General features: G+C 29.4%; 1 protein-coding gene across 1 annotated transcript; it reads left to right on the forward strand.

Moving 5' to 3' along the window:
• The first annotated feature begins 7,291 nt into the window (after positions 1 to 7,291).
• On the forward strand, positions 7,292 to 14,748 carry LOC102606365 (protein DETOXIFICATION 46, chloroplastic). Its single transcript, XM_006360568.2, has 14 exons — positions 7,292 to 7,878; positions 8,532 to 8,626; positions 8,714 to 8,822; positions 8,957 to 9,012; positions 9,593 to 9,648; positions 10,476 to 10,614; positions 10,749 to 10,886; positions 10,966 to 11,034; positions 11,153 to 11,263; positions 11,463 to 11,591; positions 12,111 to 12,188; positions 13,397 to 13,468; positions 14,201 to 14,263; positions 14,345 to 14,748. The coding sequence occupies exons 1-14, from the start codon at positions 7,461 to 7,463 to the stop codon at positions 14,444 to 14,446; spliced, it is 1,635 nt and encodes a 544-aa protein (XP_006360630.1). The 5' UTR covers positions 7,292 to 7,460; the 3' UTR covers positions 14,447 to 14,748.
• The last annotated feature ends 11,933 nt before the right edge of the window (positions 14,749 to 26,681 follow it).

Genomic DNA, 26,681 nt, shown 5'->3' on the forward strand with positions numbered 1-26,681 from the left:
TATTTATTTATTTTATCATATTTTTATGACATTTTCTCTTATATTTTCTTAAAATAATTGCTAAAAATTGTGTCTAGAAGTTTATTTATTTATTTTTCTAATTCTTATTTTGTGCATTTTTCCTATTTTTTAAAATAATGAAAATTTTACCTTGAAATTTTGCAGAATATCAAATATGACCATATTTAAATCCTTCATCATAGATGCTATTCATTTTTAAAATTTTCTTTCCTTAAACTCATCATTAATGTAATTTATATCATTTCCTTAAATTAATTTTTTCCTTTCTTTGTTCTTTTTATTTATTTATTTTAAAAATTAATTGTTATAACTTTATAAAAAAAATGCATTTTTTTATACAGAAATAGACTTTAATTTGTCATTTATTTCTAATTTCCGTTTTTTATATATATATATATATATAATATATTAAGGCCTAAAATTTATTTACTTTCTTTATTTATTTATTTTCGTTTTTTAAATTTTTAAATTTTAAAAAACTGAAAATTTTACTTTCAAATTTTAGTGAATATCAAAGTGACTACATTTAATTCCATTCATCATCAATCATATTATTTTTTCTTACTTCATCTTGATTATTACTTTCATTTATATCATTTCCTTAATGCTTTTTTTATAATTTTTTTTACCCTTTTTAATTTATTTTTTACAAGAAATTAGTTATTATAACATGGTAAGAATCACATATATATTTTTTATGAAATTTAACTTTTTAAATTATATCACTTCTTCGACTAAAGATTCATATATATGCGTAATAATAAAATTAAAATTAGAAAAAGATGACAACCTTCTTATTTCAGATATTTGTTTATTTTGATCAATTTTTTTTGACATTTTCTCTTATATTTTCCTTACTAATTGTTAAAAATTATGTGGAAGTTTATTTATTATTTTTCTATTTTTTTTATACTTTTCCAAATTTTGAAAAGACTAAAAATTCTACCTCAAAACCTTATTGAATTACCCATATTTAAATCATTTCATCATTGATGCTATTAATTTTTTAAATTTCTTTCCTTAAATCCTTTCTTTTTTCTTTTTTCTTTTTACTTTTTTATTTATTTATTTATTTCAAAAAATAATTATCATAAACTGCATAAAAATGTATTTTTTAATATATAAATAGAATTTGATTTGTCGTTTTATTTTGAATTCTTAGATTATTTCTTCTACTAAAGATCGATATCTATATGTTATAAGTATATCAATGTTGTTCTTAAATGTCTATTGAAATATAAAAATAAAAATAAAAGTATAATAATGCTATGAATGACCCAGTATAGATTAAGAACAACATTGATACTGGGTCATTCATAGATTATTTCTTATTATTTGATCTGAGCAAATTAATATCAATGTTGATTTTAGTCGATATTGGGTCATTCATAGTATTATTATACTTTTAGTTTTATTTTTATTTTTCAATAAAAGTTGATGACCTACAAAATTCAAACTTTATTCATATTGTATTATAGATTTAAAAGTAATCACTTTTAGATTGTTAAATTATTTCTGATTCATTAATTTTCTATTTTGCTAACATAATATATTAAAATATTAATTTCGTTCTTATTATTGATTAACTATTATAAACTTATGAATCTAAAGGGGTTTCGGCAAAAATAAAAATCATATGAACTTGAAGTATTGCAACTTATATTTCATGAATAGGTAATTTATAAAAAGTTTATTTTAAATTATTGTTATACCGCGCAAAGCGCGGACAAGTTTCCTAGTTATATAATAATACTAAGAAATAAAACATAGTGTGTACCATTATTATTAGGTTAATGTCAAAAGTCTAATATATTTAGGAAATGTTTATTTTTAAGAATGTATACATTTTTTTCAAGACAATTTTTAATATACAATTTGCAAGTAGGTTTATTACAATACCAAAAAAAAGATGTAACTGGTCTGGACGTGGGGCAAACAAGAAGTCATTTGAAATTTTATTATAACACCAACTATTGAGAGACGGGATTGTTCCAATTCAAATTACTATCTTTATCACTCCCGCTGGAATTCCAAGATTTAGGAAAAACTTCTGTGATGTTCTAATTCAATATTGGTCATGATAGAACAAATAGTAGAAGAGTTTGGAAAAAATCTTCACATTTCATACTAAAGGCACTTGTGCTTGGATATATTTGCAGTAGAGTTAGAAAATTTAATCATTGGTTTCTTGAAATCAAAGTGTGTGATTGTCTCTACTTTTGTAAGTAATTTCATATTGAATGAACGCAATTATATTCTTTGTTTCAATTATTAAGTGTAGATAAACCTCACAAACGAGAGTTGTGAAATTCATGATGATTTTACCTAAAAACAGGGTCTTTATGAAATGAATCGGGTGTTGTGATTGTATAATCTTATTATCTCTTTCATATTAATCGACTTTTAATGGTTGCAAACATTAAAACGTGTCCTAAGTTTAGCTTATTTGAGTAAAAGAGCATAAATGTGGAAAAAGAGTTAATAACAAGGATTCTAGAATTTGAACTCGTCTAATAGTTAATGTGGTAGAAAAATTAATCAACCTTGAGTAAATATCTTTTGAAATGAGTGAAACACTTTTAGTTTGAAAGGATAAAAGTGATAGACATTAAATTTGGTTGAGAAACAGTTTAATGTAGCATGAGCTTGATAGACTAATATACTAACACACAAGATAAAATTTTGTATTAACCCAAAAATGATCAAACAATCTTGATAAACACAATTCTGGTTAATTCTCTCTATAAATTCTCAGTTAGGGGATATTGTTGATTGTTACTTGCTACAAAGTGCTTTTATAGCAAAACCCAAACTCTCTCATATTTCCTATTTGTTTTGGAAATAAGTAGCTAATAGATATAAATAGTCGCATACCGCTTAATTTTCGCTTTACTTTCTCTGAAATTCGACCTCAATCTAGTTGGGGTGTATTACTATCCTTAAAACAATTTGGGTGTATTACTATCCTTAACCCATTTTCAATTATTTCTTCCCCAAACTCTTAGATTGATCAATTGGCAAGAAACTGACAAATGAATTCATCATTATACATTATACTCCCTCTGTTTCACAAAGAATGACCTGGTTTGACTTGGCACGGAGTTTAAGTAAATAAAAAAACTTTTGAATCTTGTAGTCCTAAATTAAAGTTAAGTCAAATGTACAAAATTGCCCTTAATCTTGTGGTCTTAAACATGCCACGTGGAAAGCAAAAAGTAAATTGTTACCAAAAAAGGAAAGAGGACATTCTTTTTTAAACTGACTAAAAAGGAAAGGAGGTCATTCTTTGTGAAACGTAGGGAGTAAAAGAAAAGAGTTGGTTCAAATATTAAATAGTAAAAAATAAATAAGAGAAAAAAAAAACTGATGGAGCTTCATATCAAAAGAAATTGAAAGATTAGGACTTGTAAGCATTGAACTTTTGAAGCTTTCGTAGGGAAATCAAACACTAAAATGGGAGAAATTTCAATGTAAGGGACTGGAGGAGAAATAAAAGTGAAATGGGTTAGGGTGGGTCGGGTATGATGTCAATGGGTTGGATTTTAATTTTGAATGTAATGACAGTGGTATGCTTGAGCTCAACTATTAACGAATGATATTGATGAATCTTTTCTTAAAGTTCGATAGCATATTTGTATTATTTTTGACCAAATTAATTTTGATGACATGGACCTCTAATAAGAAACCACATGGAAAAAATGATTTTGCAAAAATCTCAAAATATAATCGTTAAAATATAACGACACGAATAGGCCCTTTCTGTAGCGGTAGTGACAAGATTGAGTCCAACTATTAATGGATGATATATACTCCCTCCATCCACATTTAATTCTCATGGTATTTTTTAGAGTCAAACGATAAGAACTTTGACTAACATTTACGATGTATTCTTTCATCATATTAATATGCAAAAAAACTGCAATTTATAGTTTTTGTATAGTTTTTTAATATCTAAATAATTTTTGTTTAAAATATTGAATTAATGTAATCTAATTTAACATTGAAAATTAGTCAAATTAACTTTTGAAAAGCGCAACATGACAATTAAAAGTTGATGGATGGAGTATAAGTCTTTTCTTAAAGTCTAATGGTATTCAGTCTAGTCCATAATAATTGAATTTTCGAACATTTTTTTAATGTTCAAAATAAGCTAATTGTTCAATGTTCAAGAGTGTGGTTGAAAATGTCTTTCAGTTTTGCCTTTTATTTACAGTTTTTAGGTGATAAGTTAAAGAGAGTTAATTGCTCAAATTTATAATTTTATTTTAAATTATTTTTATTTTCAAAAATAGACGGACAATAACTAAAATGATAAAAACCAAAAAAAAAAAATTAATTTATTTTCTAATATTATTTTTTCTTAGAGGTTTTTTCCTTGTTTAATTATTGATGTATGGTTGGTCACGTGAGGAAGTTATTATTTGATGCAATTATTCGACAAGGTCACACTATTTGGGTATATGGGATCTAAGATTTGCCGTTCACGCTTTGGACCATCTTTTTCGGATGCTCCCCTTTGTTGTCCTATTTTCACATTTCCTTTTCCAACTATTCCTCTCTTATGAGTTACCGGTGTTCATACTCTCTCCGTCTCATATTAGACGTAAAACTTATTGAAAATATTTATCTGATATTATTTCATTACTTATTAAATTTGAATAGAATTAATTTTTTATTTATTTTACTTCTACAATTAATATGAATTTAGAATTTTAAACAAATTTTGAAGATCTAAAGTTTCTTTTTATCAAAAGACTAATATTATGAACAAATGGCAAAATAGTAAAATTGATCAATCAATTAATAATTTCTTAATCGTCGTGTAAAATAGAAAACATTTATCTAATACTCTATATGTCCCTAATTACTTGTCCACTTTTGCATTGACGCACATATTAAGGAAACAATGATTGACATAGTGAGTTTACCATTTAATACCTATTAATTATGAAGTGGATGAATTAAAAATTTAATATTTTCAAGAAGTTCTACCTTTTTCAAAGTAATTAATTGAGTGTATAATAGATTTAAAAAATTGTCTTTTCTTGATTTATCAAAATGGACAAGTAATTAGGAACAACTAAAAAAGGAAAAGTGGACAAGTAATTAGAGATAGGGGGAGTACTCCCTATGTCCCTAATTACTTGTCTACTCTTGAATTGACACACCTATTAAGAAAACAATGATTGACAATTTGACATAATGAGTTTACTATTTTACCCTATTAATTATAAAGTGAGTGAATTAAAAACTTAAGATTTTCAAAAAGTTCTACCTTTTTCAAAGTAATTAATTGAAGGTATAATAAGTAAAAAAAATTGTCATTTCTTAATTTATTAAAATGAACAAGTAATTAAAGATAACTAAAAAAAGAAAAAACGAACAAGTAATTAGGGACAAAAAGAGTATGGGTGGGAGGGAGTATCATTATTGGGGTAGTCCAATTTGGGAAAGTTAACACTTTTGGATTACGATTTTCAAAAGGTCATAGTGTTACTCTTTTTTTGTCCATTTTTGTTTGTTTAAAATGAATGTTCATTTTTATTTATTTAGTTTAATTTTAAATTTTAAATTTGTTATTATTATTAGTTATAGTTATTTTTTAAAATATTGAATTTATTATATTGAAAGGGTAAGATAATAAAATTATCATATTATTCCTTACTTATGTTGAGACCTGATGAGAAATTAGGATTTGAAGCTTATAATTTGTTATTCAAAGTCTTTTATATATATTTTCATAAATTTATTAAGATATATATACGATTTGAATTAATGTTATTGGGTTTGATCGAATTCATAAATAAAGAAATTATTTAGAATTGATTAGTAAATCTTTATAAAATTATATCTATTTAAAAGCTTATAATCACAAATATCTATTTATTTTATAAAAGAAATGTGGAAATCAACCTTTAGTATACTCTAATATCTTATTTATGAATTGTGGTTTGATCATCTGATAAGATTGTATAAGTATTAAGGAAATTTTGATAGTTTCACACATTGTGGGGCTTTTATATAAGGCATAATACATAAATAAATTATTTAACTTGGTTTCACCCAACATTTATACCTCCAATTTTGGGTGTATACAAGTAGACACTTAAATTTGTATAAAATTGAACAAGTAGAGACACATGTCCTATGTGATATAATACATGTAGGACACCACATAGGACACAAAATTATCATGTAGGACTCCACGTAGGATAAATGTGTTTATTTGTTAAATTTTAGGGCAAATTACAGAGATCACATATTTTATTATTATTATTATTATTATTATTATTATTATCACATACTTTTAAGGCAAAATTACAATTTATCTCTTAAATATTTATAATTACAGAAATCTATAAGCGCTGATAGATTAATCTGATGCGCGAGATACAATAATATAAGCGCTGATAGATTAATCTGATGCGCGAGATACAATAATATAAGCGCTGATAGATTAATCTGATGCGCGAGATACAATAATATAAGCGCTGATAGATTAATCTGATGCGCGAGATACAATAATATAAGCGCTGATAGATTAATCTGATGCGCGAGATACAATAATATAAGCGCTGATAGATTAATCTGATGCGCGAGATACAATAATATAAGCGCTGATACATTAATCTGATGCGCGAGATACACTAGTCTGACGCTCGAAAATGAGGAATTTTGGAAATTTGTAAAACTTATAGGGGATAATGGTAATAAGTAAACTAAAAGGTGGGAATTCTGTAATTTTTCCTAAATTTTATACAAGTTTAAATGTCTACTTGTGCATACTTAAAATTGGAGAGCATAGACATATTTATGTATTATGTCTTTATGTAATTATGAAAATCAAATATAACTTTTAAAAAAATCCTAATGACATATTCCAATAAAACTTCAATATCAATTTGATATTATATTTGACATAGATAAATAAGTCATTTAACTTGACTTCAACTAACATTTATGATGTCCAAGGAGACAATTAAACTTGTCTAAAATTGAACAAGTAGACACGCATTGTACGTTACATAATACATGTAGGACACAAAATTATCATGTAGGACGCCAAGTAAGATGAACATATCTACTTATTTAATTTTATACAAATTTAAATATCTACTTATATACACTCAAAGTTAGAAGGCATAATTATCTATTGAACTGAAGTTGAAAGGCACATACATTTATGTATTATGCTTTTGTATTTCAAATCTCTCATTTCATATGACATGTCTAAACGGCCCTTATTGTACTCATTTTGATCGACGTAAATTAAAGCGTGACAGTGATGTCGAACTCTTTGGGTCCATTGTCAGATCAGTTGCCCTATACAGTTGCAAGCAAGCATATTGAAGCTACTGCTTTCCTCTTCCATCAAGCAACTGCCAATATCTCCAAATCCCCCCTTTTTTTCTTCATCTTCCTTCACAAATTTTTCATCAATGTCAATGTGTTTACAAGCAATCAATCTCAACACTTTCACTCATCAATCTCGAACTCGAATCCCGGTACATAATCGAACTCTCGTCAATGTCAACTCTCACTTACGAATTTCACCAATCTGGAATATTCGCAAGGGAATAATCACTGCTTGCTCAGCTCCCAGCCAAGAAATTTTGCAGCAAAAACTGTCTGATGAAGATGAGAATAGTAGTAGTGATGCAGAAAACTCAGATTCAGTGGAAAATGAACAACAAGTGGTGGTGGAATTTTCTGCGAATGAAAGCATTTGGAATCAAACGGTGGAGATTATCAAGTTTTCAGGGCCAGCAGTTGGGCTTTGGTTATCCGGACCTTTGATGAGTCTTATTGATACGGCTGTTGTTGGTCAAGGAAGTTCAATTGAACTTGCCGCTCTAGGTACTTTAGAAATCAAAAGCTTATAGTACTCTTTTATACTAAATCAAACTAATTCGGGTTCTGCTTATTCAGGCCAACTAATATTAAGTTCCGGTTTAGTCATTGATTTTGGAATTGAACCTGAAACTTGAAAATTTTGATTGAAGTTGTGATTTTCGGAATTTGAAGTCATATTTGGAAATGTATTTTAATTGCAAATAATTGAAGTTTTGTGAGCGGAAGTCCCAAATACTGGTTTGAGCTAGCTAGTTTTTGGGAACTTGAAAATATTTGAAGCTGATCAAATTTCATGGCCAGACAAATTTTCCAAAACTACTCCTAAAATTTGTGGCCAAATGCTAGCTTAGAGTATTCATCATATTAGAGCCCGAATTTAGCTAATTGAAAGTAGCTGATAAGCATGAAAAGTAATTTTAAGTGATGAAGCTAACTTTAGGACTATTTCTTTCTTGTGGGATCTAATTAGTAGCTCAGTGGTTGGCTACATGAACTTTCACCTACCTTGTTGGTGTGGGTTCGATTCCCCACTTTATAATCCCTTCTTCCATTTCGAGACTTTTCTTTAATTTCTTCTTTAAGCTCACATAAGCAGAGTTGTTGCTGTTTTATACTCATTTCTGCTAATGGTTCAGCTTAAACTTTTTCATTGGCAGGTCCTGGAACAGTCTTTTGTGATAACACAAGCTATATTTTTATGTTCCTTTCAATAGCCACTTCGAATTTAGTTGCTACTTCACTTGCAAGGCAGGTAACTTTTTTGAGAATTGCTGTTGTACTACTTCTTAATGGCTGATTTCTTTACCATATTATGAGCATCATCTTGGTTCTGGCGCAGGACAAAGATCAAGTGCAGCATCAGATATCTATCTTGATTTTCCTAGGGTTGGTCTTTGGTGTTCTAATGTTTTTCTGTACGAGATTATTTGGTATTCGTGCACTAACTTGTAAGCAATTCTCATACTTTTTTCTACTGGTGGATGTATCAAGTGCGAGATTGAAAATCTCTAGTCTCCTTTTTTTCCCTCAATAGTGTCATATTTTACTTAACAACTAATGGTTTTATTTGTCTGACTTTCAGCTTTTACAGGAGCCAAGAATATAGAAATTATAAACTCAGCAAACACTTATATCCAGGTTATACTTATGTTCATAGTTTGCTTGTTCTGAAGATCTTTTACTCTTTCTTTATTCCTTTTAGCATCATCGTGTTACTTGACGAACACTGATGCTTTTCTGTGTTTTAGTTGGTCAGAGCAAAGGATTTGTTGTTGGTCAATTCGATACATCTATATAGGGTCCAAACTATATCCAATATTTGAACAGTGTCCAGTTCCTTAAATCATCAAATGACACAGATATGGAATCCAGTAGCATAGATGGAGAATTTACCCCTGAAAAATGTGAATTTTTTGCTCCAAAGAGAAGAATAACTTGGTGGAGCTGGAGAGTTGAGAGTAAATTGAATTATTGATTAAAAATTGTTTCTGAATATTCTTCTTGTTAAGCGTTGGGGTTTTGTCTGTCATAATGGATACTTGCAGATAGATACATAGAGTCATTGGATAAATATTGTCAATTTATCTGCTGTAGAAGGCATATAAACTTGTGTACCGAAAAATGCAGTATCAATTTCTAGTATAATCAAGTTATATTATTGTGATGCTTGGTGTATTTAAGCTTCACTTCAACTGAATGGTAGATATTATGGTTATAGATTCGAGGCTTGGCATGGCCAGCACTGCTGGTTGGTTGGGTTGCCCAAAGTGCAAGGTACAATTTACCTATCCTCAAATATCTTGTAACATATTAATATTTTCCTTTACTAGTGGCCTCTTACTGATCTGGAGGTCTGTGCTATTCTATTACATCTCGTTCTTTCTTATTAGAAGCTTTGTTTAGATTGAAATACTAACATATGTCTCAGGTTTGATTGTTTATCACTTTCTATGTTTTTATGTAAGCTAATTCGTATGTCCATCATTTATCAAGGTTCACTGTTCTCTACTTTGTGTTTTGCTGCGTGTTCATGTTGACCATGTAGGAGATCATTTGTTGCATATGTTAAGCACTCCTCCTCTCTTTTTTCTCACCAAATTTCATATTTTTATTGAGTTGTATATATATTGAGAATGAGTTGCGCTTGAAGACAGCACGAATTCCAGCTTTAATAGGAGATCTTTAACTCGCATGAATAGCTTGTCCACCAGCTCCACTTTGTTGCTGCCCTATAACTTTCCCTTGAATCAAATTAGCAAGGATGAGTAAGACAAAGGTGGAATTTTGTGATCTTTGTCATTTCAAGGCTAATTAAGATTCTTGATTTCATGTATAGATAACAAAGTAAAGGTTGTTGATGGGTCTGAGAGAGACCTTTCCATATTCTGTTTCCAGCTAGAAGAGACATCCTTCTTTTTGCAGTAATATGATATGTACATTGTTCGTCTCGAAAAAGCGATGGTAGGTTTGTATTTAGGTCACTTTTGAGGTGAAGATAGTTTATGTTGTTCTGACAGTATGTATTACTTAGTTTAGATACTTACATTACTTGATCCGTCTTGCCACTTTGTGATATATATTTATTGCTCATCAATGTGCAGTCTAGGCATGAAAGATTCATGGGGACCTTTAAAGGCTTTGGCAGTTGCTACTGTTATTAATGGCATTGGCGACATAGTCTTGTGCAGAGTCTTCAGTTATGGTATTGCTGGAGCGGCATGGGCAACAATGGTGTCCCAAGTAAACCACTCATTCCTACCAAGTCCTTTATTTTATCCCTAATATATTTGATGTGTTCTTCATCACTCTATCTCCTCTATCTCCATTTTCACACATGCTAGAATAACCTTCCTAGCTTGGTAACATCGTTTTAGGTTGTTGCAGCGTATATGATGATTGAAGCACTGAACAGTAAAGGCTATAAGGGCTTTGCTATCTCTATTCCATCAACAGATGAACTTCTGCAGATATTCACGATTGCCGGCCCCGTGTTTCTAACAATGATGTCAAAGGTTTGTGTGAATTGACCACATTCTCATTTGGTGCCGCAACATATTTTATGAGGACATCTGATATTATGCTGAACTACAGGTCGCATTCTACTCTCTACTGGTCTATTTTGCTACCTCCATGGGCACACAGACGATTGCTGCTCATCAGGTATGATAATTAACACATAATATTCTTTTGCAGTATTATTCTCAAATGTACTTTATTTCTTCATATTCCCATAAACGGTGCATAGATATGACCACTAACATATTGCCTTTTTATCTAGGTCATGGTACAACTATTCATGATCTGTGCAGTATGGGGTGAGCCTCTCTCGCAAACAGCACAGTCATTTATGCCCGAATTGTTATATGGAGCCAACCGAAATTTGTCAAAGGTTATAATCTTATTTTGGTAAAAATCACAACATCCTGCATGGTTCATACTACCATAATAGGTTTTGGCATCCATCTCCGTAAATTTTGAATATGGTTCCCACATCCATCATAATTCATTGGAGAATCAAATTCTTTTAGTACAGTGTTCTGTCATCATTCCTTATTACAGCGCTCTATAAGATGGATATTTTGAATCAGGCCCGAATGCTGCTGAAGTCCCTAGTAATTGTTGGAGCATCATCCGGAACGATACTGGCATCTGTTGCAGCATCAATTCCATGGTTATTCCCCAAAGTCTTTTCATCTGATCCTCAGGTCATACGTGAGGTAATTAGTTCTATAATATCCTCACATTTCTTTTCAGTTTATGACATAGCATTCTAGACATGAAATAGATGATATTTGACACATTTTGCATTTGTAAGGATGTTCATCCTCTTCCACGTACTTACCAGAATAATACAGAAGCAAATAGAGAAATGATTAACAAACATGTTCACAAACAATGATTGAACAAAAGAAAAAAGGCGAAAGGAAATGAGTTAGTTATTTTCTCTGTTATACTTGCTAGTTATTGTGAATGCCTGATCATGAATGGATTATTTATGTCTACTGGTAATGCTGCACCCTTTAATTACCCCTTTATCTTTCGTCCTTTTTATGTTTAATAATGAATAGGATAAACTCATAAGCTCAAAATTAGGTAACATTAAACTTATTAGTCTGAAGCCTAATTGATACAATCAGAAGGTGATGGAAGGGTATTGAGCTCTTGTGTTCTTCACATGATTCAAAAATATGATTGTCTGTTTCTCATGAGAATTTATCTCTTTTCTATGGATGCAGATGCAAAAAATATTGCTGCCATACTTTATAGCCCTATTTGTGACACCCAGCATTCTTAGTCTTGAGGGAACTCTGTTGGTATGTTTCATACTTACTGTCAAGACTTTCTTTACTCGTTATTTCGATGTCTTAAGCATGTTAATCAAACAACAGATAGTTTTTTCTGTTCATATGATCATACCTATTTTGTGCTTGTAAGAAGATGCTGCATTTCAAGTTTATCGAGGGTAAAGATCATCTTCCTTCACAAGCAGAACTAGGATTTTAGTTGATAGGACAAGATGTATCTTTCATTCTTTGAGGGTTTCATTCATTTATATTTTACGAAATCATAATGAATACTTCAACACATTTTTTTCGCGAGAAAACTATATAATGAGCAGACTATTAGGCAACTTTGGCAAAAATGTAACTATGTGAACACTAATCCAACAAGCTAAAGAGAAGCTCTACTATAAAGTTAAGTGATAAGCTCGGTTGTGTAGGTATTATGTAGAGATTGTGTGTGAGAGTGAGTGAGTGAGAGTGAGAGAGGAAAGGGGGAGGGAGATGATGTGCTACTTGTTAATTCTTCCATCCACTTTTACTTGTCCACCATATTAAAAGTAAATGATCACTTTAACTTGTCCAGTTTAGAAAACTAAGAGATAATTACCATTTTTATACCTATTTTGCCCTTATTATTAAATACTAATTATTTTCAATATTCATTTCCCAACATTTTGGATTTATACTAGATGACTTGTAATAATTAGGGGTGATATAGAAAATTATCATTTTATTTATTGTTTTTTTAAGCAATGTGCCAATTCAAACATGGACGGAGGGAGTATTTGTTTGCATTTAACCAAAGCTTCTACTAAAAAGATTTGATTTTGAAGTTCTAGGTTTCTGTATCGGCTGTCTTACCTTCTCCAAAATGTCAATATCATTTAAGCATTATTTGATTGTGGACATATTTACAAACATTTTATTCCTTTCATCAAAACAACGGAAAAAAATAAGAAACGTATAAAGTAATAGCTAGAATGCTCTATAGAAATTCTTTTCTTGAAGTTCCTTTTGTATATGTAGTAATTTATGTTTCTTTGCCTAGAAAGGAGTAACAGCTTTCTCTATGTTTTACTTGCAAATAGCTTTTGAGATCATTATCATTTCCTACTTGTAGTTTTTCTGTTGCAATTCTAGCACATGCATCAATTTTTTCCTTTTGTTATTATTATTATTATGTTTTGAGAAGCCTTTTTATCTTCAGCATCATGATGTTTCGATATCTATTAATTCAGGCTGGACGAGACTTGAAATTCATAAGCCTATCAATGAGCTCGATATTTGTTTTTTCTTCTATTCTCCTCATGGTACGTTCAATTTCGTTTCAAACTTCATGGTGTATAAATCAAGTTCTTTAAGCCTTGGACTACCATTTTTCCTGCACTAGACCTTCACATCTCGAATTTAATCTCTTTTATTTTTACCCCTTTCCTTTCATACAATCCATTGTGAAGTAAAACTATCTAAGCAAACATATGCAATGAAGATGAAACATATATTTACACAATCACATCACTTATAAAGCAATTACCGGTAAATCATCATGATAATTAAGCATTAATTAGTAATAATATAATAAAAACGATTACTGGCCTGTTCAAATAGGCAAAAATACATGGATTGTGTAAAGATCTTTAAACCGGAAGGATTATGAGACTAAATTTATCCTATGTTTGGTTAGCGATATTTGCTAAAATTGTTATATTTTTATCTGACAATCTAATGAGTATAACTTTTTTCATATAGAAGGAGGATAAATTATCAAGGTCATAGTCCTAGTTTAAATTCAAGATTTAAACTCTACGAGTTCAACTTTCAAGATTTTTAGTATCAAATTGATTATATTTTCTTAAGTCATGGATTCATCATTCATGTATATTATTTGTTGTAATTTTAACGAATGTTTACACAAAAATCTATGTTGCATCCGCCCCTGCCTGGATATCCTGATTTTGTTTGAACCAAACGACTCCTAAGTGTACATAACTTAAACCATTTCATTGTTTTAACATTCCCACTTAATTGTTTGTTTGAACCAGCTACTAAGCAGTAAAGGACTTGGTTTATCTGGATGCTGGTTTGCCCTTGTTGTATTCCAATGGGTAAAATTTCATGACACTCAACAAACTTTTATGCATTCTTTTTCTTTGTAAAATCGACTGATTGATGCCCTTGTTGCCCAGGCTCGATTTTTCATGGCTCTGCGAAGGCTCACCTTGTCGAATGGCATACTCTATTCAGAAGAAGCAACACAGAATGAGTTACAGAAGCTGAAAGCTGCATAGGTTTCTCATTTTCTTACAACAGAAAAAAAAATGGAGATCAGATGGGATACAAGTCTTCCCATGGGTATATAATGTATACCACAAATTTGATAACCATTAAGTGGTAATATTAGCATACTTTTTTTTTTCCGAAGGAGGGTTTAAAATGCCCTTGAACTATGAGAATTGATATAGAATTGCCCTCCGCTTATAGGAGATAGCAGGTGCCTTGTAGAATTAGTATTTAATCATTTTTTCCAATGATCTTTCTTACTAATACACTTTTAAAGTGCTAATATGAAATGTAGGAGTAGTCTTGTGTGCGTGTTTGTGTTACACTTGCCTCCTCTTGAGCCAGAGGTCGGTAAGATATTATGGGCAGAGGCGGATCTATTAAGGAGTGTGGGGGTGCCACGCCACCCCCGAACTTCGATGGAAACTCTATATATACATAGGTATATTTATATAATAATTACAGGGGCGGATCTATTAAGGGGTGTGGGGGTGCCACGCCACCTTCGAACTTCGATGGAAACTCTATATATACATAGGTATATTTATATAATAATTATATTTATATAAAGTGTGCCACCCACAGAACAAAATTGACTTATGGTGCCACGGTAGGAGGGCAACTTTAGAAGGCTGATGTTGCGGGTTCGAATCCCATTTGTACCTTTTTTTTGAGAAAGACGTTTTTTTAAGAAAAAAGAAATTGTTGCACATGTTCTTTTAAGAAAAATTAGAGAACTAAAATTAATTTATATCGAAAAGATGAATAATTTAATCAAATATAAAATTAATTTAATCGATAAGTCTATTTGGCACCCACGGAGTCTAAATCCTGGATCCGCCACTGATTATGGGAAGTTGCAATGATAACTAATATTATTTAAATAATAGAATTTTAAACATTAATACTCCCTCTGTCCCAATTTATATGACTTACTTTCCTTTTTAGTCAGTCCCAAAAAGAATGACACATTTCTATTTTAAGTAACAATTTGCCTATAAAATGTCTTTTTTACCCTTAATGAAATGATTTACAACCACACAAATTTCTATCATTCATTTTGGACCACAAGTTTTAAAAGTCTTTCCATTTTTCTTAAAGTTTGTGCCAAATCAAAGTACATCATATAAAATGGGACGGAGGGAGTAGTATAATATTTGAATTAAAATTATTAAATTCGATTAATTCGTACCTAGTTTCTACATCCGGCCCCAACCATTTGGCAAGTCACGTGAGATGAAAAGTGAACAGTACGAAACTACTGACACATAACTACTACAATGATGGCTTTAACAAGAATCATATGAAAAAATATGGGAATTGGCAAGAATAGGAGATATGAGTATTGAAGGTTGCATGTGAACCACAGCTCATGACTTAAAATAATAACATTGATCAAACTTGTTAAAAACCTTAGGTGATATTCCTATTAGTTGGGGGCGAAATCAAGATTTTAACTTAAATGGGCTTTTGAATCAAATGATTACGAGATAAACAATGAGATAAAGGAGAGCATTAATTTAGACAAATCAACAAAAAAAAAACTATCAAAACTAAGGAATTACGTTGCTCGAAAACATTCGATATTAACCACACTGAGAGATACGATAATTGAATTTATAATTTGTTTCATAAGTTAGTGGATTGTAATTTAATATTTTAATATATTTAATAAATTTTATAATATTAAATATAAGTAAAAATATTTAATATTATAGCTCCGTCCCTATTTATTTGCCTAAGCTTTAATTGGTAAGTGAAGCTATTGGCTATTTATACTAATAGAGGTACCAAGGTAGCATTAAGGTGCATGCAAATTGATGTTAATAGGTTATAGGGGGGAATTTATAGCCCAATTACACGTGAATTTATTGGCTTTCCATCGATATTTTATTGTTTGAATTGTGCTAATATATTATATGTTTACTTCCATGCTTCAAAAAGATTTAATAATGCACTTGATTTAATATTGATTTTTTATTTATTTTTTAAATAGAAATCAATTCTCACTTAATAATAATAGTTAAGTAATACTTTGGGGGTAAAAGAGAGAAGCTCAGCATATCAATTCTTGGCTTCTACTCAAATCACATAGAGCACAAGTTTTCAGGAAGTGTTAGAGTAGATTAAAGTCTCATATTAGTTGAGGAATGAATTGTGGTATGCTTATATGGATGTATATAATTTTTTTCTCATGAACTAATTTTTGAGATTGAGTTAGAATGTAATATGTATATACGGTGTGGTGCGAAGAGCTATTAGAGTGGATTAAAGTCGAACTGTGATTAAAAAATAAACTAATAATTTGCTTATATGAACTTGAGTTAGCTTTTAAGATTAAATTAGTCTAATGTGTCACATTTTTACCCCTTCTTTTGTCCACTCAACTTTATTGGGTGTGGTGTGTTTTTGAACTTTGATTTAATCAAAGAAGATAAACTATATATATATATATATATATATGTCTATATCCATTCTCTTTTTTCTATTCATTAATTAATCTATGGACATTTCTTGATATAGAATAATATTTTAATCCATATCCTTTTTTAGAGTCTAGATTTAGTTGAGACTTTCCCTTCTTGATTGCCTTGTCGAGTGTTTAACTAAAACTTACTCCACATCTTCTTTATCTTTATATTTTTGTTTAATGGCCCAGTTGGAATTAGGTGCAAAGATAGGTTAGCAAGACAAAGACCTTTCATCCATTTTTCCTTCTCTGCATTTTGTTTTGTCACATATATATAACTGTATGCTAGACCCCTTCTTTTATTCAGATTTGTAAGCAGATATGTCCTAAATTTGATATTTATTTTGTATAGTTTTAAAACAATAATATAAACCTCTGACACTTTGTTTGGATGGTTGTCGCGTATTGTTTTTCATAATGTATCGTATTGTATTGTATTGTGTTGTATTGTATTGTTTTAATGAACACGACAGATTGTATCGTTCTCCGTCGTTATCCATAATTTGAGTGATAAACCTACAAGAAAAGTAGGGTACAGCCGTACGGGTTAGAATTATTATGAAAAGGTAGGATAAAAGATGAAATATGATTAATATAAATAATAAATAATGATAAAATGAGAAGAAACTATCAAGGTAACGACGCGATCACATCCATTCGATCGTTACTTAAAATGAGTCTTTTCGTCGTTACCCAACAATGAATTTAAACGATACAATACAATAGAATTTAAGTAACAATCAATACAAACAATGTATTTAAACTAACCATACAATACAACGAGTAGCAACCCACAACCCTCCAAACATGGTGTAACTAGGCTCTAATACATGTACATGTTGTTTCCTAGAAAAATTATTATATATGTAAGGAAAATCTTTTGTCAAGCCATTATAGATGACACACTCTCCTAATTAAAGGGTGTTTCGATTTTTGCGCTTAATTTTATAAGAGGATTGATGCTTTTAAATGAGTTAAGCATAGTACTTATACAACCCCTTGCCCGTCTCACCCGATGTTGGGACCCCCAAAATCAAAATTGCCCACGCACCAGATGCTAAGCACTGGGCGTGAGGTGGGGTGTTAAAGAATGACAAAGTCCCACATCGGTGGTTAATGAGATGGGTGGACTCCTTATAAGGCTTGGGCAATCCTCCTCCCTTTGAGCTAGCTTTTGGGGTGTGAGTTAGGCCTAAGACCTAATTTAACAAACTTGACTTCAACCATCATTTTGAAACCTCAACCTAAGTGTTTTCCTTTTGAACACGCGAATTACATCCCAATCGTCTCTATTTTAAAACACCTCATATACTTATCGAGTCAAAAATTTACACTCATTTATCAGGTCATAAATACTTGTGCTTAATACTAGTACGTAATTGAAATGTTCAATAGAAACAAACTTGATTATAGGGATGTCAAAATGATGTTTGAAGCCAAGTTTAAGGGTCGTATAAGTATTTAGCCAATCAATTAAGTAAAGAGTATAGTAGCATTCATTAGTTTATTACTTGTGTGTTGTGCGATGAGTACTACAACAATTGCTTAATTAGGATAAATCATTTATTTTATTTTCTTGTGTTTCTTTTTTGGATATATATATTAAGTAGTCTTTATCACTACCAAAGTATTTGAAGAAATATTCTGCCAACTACAAAAACACATGCTTGGAATCAAGGTGCATCATCTTGATTTTTAGTCACCACATGATGATTATGCCACCAGTACCTTAAATAATTGATGCAACTTAACCACATGCTTTGTTTTTTTTTCTTGATTTTCCATTTAGATTCGCGGAAGTTAAATATTGGGATAAAACGCTTCCTTACAAGTCATAAAGGCGATTTTTTACTCAGGAAATTCAAATTTGAGACATTTAATTAAAGATGAATACGCATTTACTATTCTACTACAATCCTTGTTGGTCACATATTTTCTTTCATTTACTGTTCATCTATTCATGTCACTGACAAAATTTAACATTCTAACCAGGTACAATTATTATTTATGAGAAAAGGATATGATATATCTCTTATTTTTGTGACACAGAACTGATATATTTATTATTATGAAAGTGACTCACATATATTCTTATTATTGCACAAATAGTAAAAATATATCTTTAAATCACAAAATTTAAAAATATATTAGCTCTATTTCACAAAAATTATAAATCAGGTTCATCATCTTTTTTTCTTTTTTTAATGATCAAATGATATTTAGAAGTTTGGGTTTTTTAAACGTAGATGCAATATTTAAAATTCGATTCCACTTTATTTCTCTTATCTCAATTTTCTTCAAATTCTTGTTTGGATTGGGAATACATGAGACATGCAAGATTTAATTAATCAAAGGAAGTCCCTAATAATGATTAATTAGAAATACACTATATGTATTTAGTTGCAAAATTTATTGTAATTCCACAATCTTAGCAGTTAGCAGCATACTTTCTCCATTCTCATATTAGATGGACATCTTACTAAAAATAGTTATTTTATATTATTTTATCACTTATTAAATTAAGATAAAATTAATTAATTTTTTTCATTTTATCCCTATAATTAACAATACTAGCTATTTTTATACTATGTATATTTTTTAAAACTTATTTTTATGTGCACGATATGAACAAAGGAAAAAAAATAGTAAAAAATAATCATATATTAATGATTTTTTAATCATCGTATAAAATAAAAAGTGTCCATGGGTTACACTAAATATGTCTTGTACATAAATATAGTAGCAATTCTCTCATCCTCCTTTTTTTTTCCTTCACAACATTTAATGTACAATTATTTTTTTATTGATAAATAGTTTTTAAGATGGAAGTTTGATCCGAGAGGATAACGTTACAGTAAAAATAACTTTTAGCTGTAGAGAAAATTTCATAGAGTGTTAAAACTTTTATTGGCGTTAGTTAATTGTCATTGGATTCAATTTCCCTATAAACCTTAGGGCATTTACAAAAAATGTTAATTATCTCTAAAAATATATTATATTTAACAATAATTAAATTATTATCATTAATTAATTATCACTATATTTTTATTTTTATTTTTGTTTTCGTTTTCGTGTAGTTACTATGGGGAAAAGCAAAGTCCAATTAGGAAACCACTAAATTTGGACTTCCAATTGGAAATTATATAGTAACGTCACTTTTCAATATTTTTGTCCTATAAGGAGGAGTCACTTTTCTATAGGCATTATTTTGCCTATTTTGTAATTTTTCGACACAACTCTTGATTTGACATTTGTATCACTTTTCCACATACACGAATTTAATTTATCCCTACACTAAAAATGTGAAATTAATTAATGGTCTAATTCATTGGTGATTCTTTAAAGTTGGTACAATATTTTTTTTAGACATCTTAACTGGATGTTCATTTTAGACACTTTCATGTAGTGTCTCACTCTATCATTTTGACACTTTTTGCTTATATGGCATAATGAGTGTGATACACTCACTGACCAGCGCATGAAATGGTTGTTTAAGTTAATTTTTAATTTATTTTTTTTCTTCCCCATTTTCGACCACCATTTTGCCCAAGTTAAATTTCATCCATTATAAATAAAGGTTTCAACAAAAATGACAGAAAATGTTTTTAGAATTTAAAAATAAACCCATTCATGAATTTCTTCTTGGAAGAATTTAATATTAATTTCTGTAAACTAAGCTAAAAATTTCTTTCAACTAGCAATGGTGTGCAGATGTGGGGTGGGGAGGTTTTTATTTTTGGAAATGTAAATTTCAGATGGTGCACAGTACTACAGTAGGGTATTTTCGAGCGCTTTGGAGAAGACGATCGTCGGGGTCGGGGGGACGGGAGTGGGTTCTTTTATTTTTTAAATTTTGTAATTATTTGGAAAAAATATTATGTGTCATTAATTCATTGGTCAGTTTTTATTTTTATTCAAAATTAATTATTTAATTACTTTTGACACAAATGACAAACGTCCTTGTTTAATTCGTCACTTTACATGTTATTCGTCAGTGTAACACACACATTATATATATTTGCTGATATTAAAAAAGGTGTCAAAATGACATAGCGAGACCCTACATGAGGTGACTAAAATGAATATCGCCTAGTTAAAGTGTCTAAGTGAAACATCGTGCCAACTTTAGGGGGTCACCAATGAGTTAGACCTTAATTAATCCCAACACTAAAAGTAAAACTGGGCTAGTATGATTTTGCCATTAGTGCCAACATGTAAATACCCTTTTGTCTAATAAGAGTTGTCCATAGGGATGTTTACGGATCGATTTGTGTTGGTTATTGGTCAAAATCAAAAATTAAAAATCAAATCAATTTAATCGATTTTAAAAGTATCAAAATCAAATCAAATATAATATATATTTATTGGCTTGGTTTTTATCGGTTTCGATTCAGTTATTAATCATACACAAAAATAAAAGAAATAATTCATTCAAAACATAAAATAAAAAAATAATTCATTCAAAACATAAAAAAAATGACAATAATCCACTAAAAACGAAAGATAATTAGAATAATTGACATTACAGAAAAGCTTCAAATTAACTATTTTGGCCTAAAAGGTAGAGACAGTGACATTTTCAATCATACAAAAAATTGTCATAAACACTTATATATATGAACGTTGAAATCATTTAGATAAATATTCTCATCATGGGCATTTTTGCTTTCATAAGTAACTTATAATTTTTTTGTATGAAAAAAAATATAAGATCTTTAAAATTATTTATAAAAATAATATATTATGTACATATAATAATAAAATGTATGTATATAATTTTTTGATTCAGCTTGATTATTTCTTCAAACTTTTTCGAACAAAATCATAATCAAACCAAATAAAATTGATCGCTTATTTAATTTAGCGGCAATTATCCAAAAATTTACTATCTATGAATAAGTTGACGATGAAGTTAGCATACAATTTCAACTTCTTCTTTTTTGTAGTGCCTACTAAAGAATTATATGATAAATTTATTATTTGTTTATAGAGTTAAATAATTGTTTCATCATGATTTTTTAATAATTTTGAGTTCACTTTATAATTATGATTAAATCAGCGTAGAAATCATCACTAAATGATTATTAATGCAAAGTATTTACTAATTCTGTTTGACCTAGTGATGATTAAATATTTAAATATAGTTAATACTCATGTTCTTTAAAGGACAGGACTGGCAACACTTGAATAGAGCCTTTTAACGGACATACATACCTAATTTATATTTTAAATTAACGAAATTGTAGAAAATCCCCTTTAAAATTAAATAATTTCGTTGAGTATGATGGTATGTGTGATATATAATATTTATTGTATTAAAAATATTTATGAACTTGATTACTGCAATTGCTCAGAAAATCTATGTTATTATATTAGAAGGATAACGACTATACCAATTCGATGTACTCTCTAAAAAATTAGTATTTCATCGAATCATACATTTTAATTGAATTATAAGAATAAATTACAATCCATTATCCTAATATCATGATTCAATCAATTTTTATGATTTGAAATACTCCAAATGATATGATTCATTTACTTCATATTTTATATAAATCAATTTTTTTATGTCATCTTCAAGTGATCGAAGACATTTTCTAAGAGGTGGATTTGCCTTGATAGTCAAGCATATCATAATAAATAATGGATATGAGAGGATCAGGCAAGTGAATAAGTATTATTAGGACATGTTATTTTTGTGAGAGTCTTAAGGAAACTACCTAAACGATCTTTGAAAGACGTAAGAGAGACCAGGAAGGACAAGTCAAAGAGAAAGGTGGTTCATAGATCAATATAAGTATAAACTTCAGTGTGAAGTGGCCGGGTTCACTCCTTCTAGAGGAAGGAATTCATGTACTAATTGCTTGCTTAGCTTCTATATCCCTCACTCGATAGATCTTATTTGTTAGAATGAATTCCTTATTGCTCTAAATAAGCTACACGACTCATGATGTAGCCTGTTTCCAGAACCTTCACTTCCTAAAGTGGGTGTTTGAATTGATTTATTTTTAGTGACTTATAGCTTTTAAGTTATTTCTAATTTTAAAAATATTGATAAAAAATACTTTTTGAGGATGAAAACAAAACCCAAAATATATACATGGATCAAAGGAAAAAAACATAATTCAATCATATTATTGTAGACTTCGGAATCAATTTTATCAATAATTTTTTTTAAAAAACAAACAAACAAACAAACAAAAAAGAATGAATGAATGAATGAAGAAAGGCCCCATTACCACTAAGGCCCCGTTTGGTCATGCGATATGGTATCATGATATGGAATCATGAGATGAAATTGAAGGTTTGTTTGGACATGAGATATGAAATTTTTGTGTTGTATATTTTCTCATAAACATAAAAAATCACATAAGTTGTAAAACTATTAAAATAGCCCCAATTGTTTATTCAATCTTATCAAATAAACAAAAAATTATAAAATCACATAATAAATTATTACAAAGTTATTTGTTCTCCACTTAAGTAATTGTTTCAATCTAACTTTAATTTAATAAAAAAAAATTGAACATAAATTGTAGTGTACTAGTCTTTAATATAATCCTCCCACATAGTACGAACAATTTCCTCACGTTGAACTTGCATTTCTCGATCATGTGACCGAGAAGACGAACCAACATTGTTACTTTGAGCCATTTGTTGGTCAATATCCTCCGCAACTATATTTTCATGTTCATAGACCATAGATATTTCATCACTACTTTGGTATTCTCGCAAATAATTATGTAACACTGCCTGCACAAGCTATGGCAATTTTCACTTGTGTATCAATATCATAATGGTTCATGCCTTGTTTCAGTATTCTAAATCTATTTTTCCAAGCTCCAAAAGTCCGTTCAATCACATTGCGCAGAGATGAATGCCTATAATTAAATAGTTCTTTGACATTTTGAGGCTCTCTTTCACTTCCTTGGTAATCTTGCAAATGATAGCGTATTCCTTTGTATGGAGCTAAAAATCCTTTTGTGTTTCGGAAACCAGCATCAACGACATAAAATAGTGCTTCCAAGATAATGCAAAGTCATAAAATAATTATTATCTCTTTAAACAAAGTTGATAGGAAATATGTAACTAATTACTAATAACTTACACATAAAATATAAATGTTCACTTATTAAGGCCATAAAATAAATTTATTAATGTGATTGAAATTTTACCTTAAACCAAGGCCAAAATAGAGTATTATGTCGAATTTTGGAATGTACACCAATCATATTTTTTGGTTGTATAAATGTTGGTGCCATCTTGCTAATTGCCTCGGCAACTATTTTAACATGCCGGTTAATTGTTTCAAGTGAATGTTGAAAAGTTTCACAATCGTGAGATGTGAGTTAAAGTGACTATATGTTGGTGAGAATAATAAATTTTATGTCGGTGAGAATAATAAATTTTAAAAAGTAATGATGTGATTATAAATTTTATTTACATATGAAACAAATGGTTAGTAGATATAAATGTGGGGTTGTTTTAACAAAATATAAACTCATGGATCAATTATTGTATTAAAATATCTCAAATCATGATATGGAATACCATATAATTCCATATCATGGTTTTTGAAGAATATGATATCACCTCTCATGATATGGAATCATGAGATGGAATCAGCGTAAAATCGCATGTCCAAACGCTGATTCCATCTCACGATACCATATCGTAATATGGTATCGCATGGCCAAACGCCTACTAAAAGCAAAAAATACTTGCTATGGGGGTCATGTGTTGGTATCTGTCTTTGTCTACTAGGTTATTATCCATAGCACAAATAAAGACACACCGTCACACACTCAATCAACACTATCTTTCTCTTAATTTCTAGGTTTTTTTTGGTTAATTAATAATTAATTTTATAAGTAAAATATGAGAAAGAATGATAAGTATACAAACTCAATCACCAAAGGTTATTAAAACATGATATTAAGCTTATTTTTCAAATAATACAAGTAAGAAAATAAAGATTTTTAATTATCGAAAATAGCATCTCATTCTTTTTTCTCAAATTCTAAACAAAATTATACTAAATATGTTATTAATATCGTCATTTTTGAATAAAAAATAGAGATGAATGAGCACATCCTCCCAACTCCAAGGCCAAATTCAAAATAAAGTCGTATAGTACTAAGTATTTAATTAATTTAATAAATGGTGTCGGGTGTTGCGCGGAGTGTGGTTTTCCATGTTCACTTCACAGACTACACACATTCAATTAAGACAAGTCTAGTTTTTCTTTTCTTTATACTCCTTCCTTTTTGCCTTAGTTGATTTGACAATTTTTTTTAAAAAAAATTTATTTATTAGAGATTTGTATTTTTTTTAAAATAAAATTATTTTATTTTGTTACTTAATGATGTTAACATTCATTTATTTGTGAAAGAAATACTAATTCTTCTGTTTTAATTTGGTTGTATAATTTAAACTTCACAAAAAATTTAATTTGTTTTTTTTTTTAAATTTTATAACCTTACACTAAATTTAGGTAGAATGTATCAAAATATTATTTTAATTTTGTAATTCTAAATATGTCAACCGTTTCTATTTATATGCTGTCTTTACTAATAATAAATGGTATGTAATACTTGTCATTTCACAAAATCAATACATAAATAATATATTTCTTCATATTTTACCCTTAAAGGTTATTAACCTTGAAAGTATGAATTTGACCAAACATAGAAAAACTAAATGATTAATTCATGCCAATTTAATTAATGAAAATAAATTAATTATGTTTTATTAAATGATTTCAAAAGAACGCTAAATAAGGGTACAATGATAAATTTTCCTAGTTTCTTAAAAGACGTAAAATTTAAAATGATGATATATAAATAAAAATAGAGGGAGTAAATAATGTTACCTTTGTCCAACAATAGTTGTCCACTATACTATTTTGGAATGTCCAACAATACTTGTTTACTTTATGAAAACAATGAATAATTTTACACTTAATTTTTAATTTATCTTTATCATTAATTATAGTTATTTTCATATTACATTTTTCAAAATATTGTATTTATTATATCCATAGGGTGATATAGTAAAATTACCCTTTTATTTGTAGTTTCTTTAAGGGTGTGTCAAATCAATAGTTGACAAGTATTGTTGGACAGAGGGAGTAATGAAGAGTAGTAAAATGAAAATTTATTTTTGAATATACGAATTATAATTAAAATAAAAGGTAGCAATACTAATAATAATGAAATTTTTACAAGTTAACCAAATTCAAATGACAGTGGAAGTCCCTACCAAGTCTTGTTTCAATTTGTCTGGTCACTTTTACATTGATTGATTAATTTTGAGTTTTCAAATAAAAGCAGAGCGCGGCCAAATCCACTTCTCTTTACGTTACCGTAACAAGTTAGGCCGCAATTACACACCGCTTAGGCACGAATTCCCTTTTACCTCATTCGGCACATTTACGAAACCATATGAATTTTGTGCCCTCGATCAGAGTCAAGTTTGAACTTTGAGTATGAAGAAATTTTTATTGGGAGTGTGATCATCGAATATGTCGTTGATCAGAGATTTTGGGTTCGACTCTTGGGTATGAAGGAAATTCTATTGGGAGGGTGATCTCCAAATGGATTCTGCAGTGCATGATTCAAATTTTTCATTCTACTAACAAAATTTCTAACTGAATTATTTAAATAGTTTTTGACATTTTCAAACTTGATAAAAATAACGATTGCGATCTTCTTACTCAATTTCCTTTTTTCTTCGATGGATTTATTTCATTAATAATAGACTTTTTTTCC

This window comes from Solanum tuberosum, unplaced genomic scaffold, assembly GCF_000226075.1.
Source record: "Solanum tuberosum cultivar DM 1-3 516 R44 unplaced genomic scaffold, SolTub_3.0 scf00325, whole genome shotgun sequence".
Classification (NCBI taxonomy): Eukaryota; Viridiplantae; Streptophyta; class Magnoliopsida; order Solanales; family Solanaceae; genus Solanum; species Solanum tuberosum.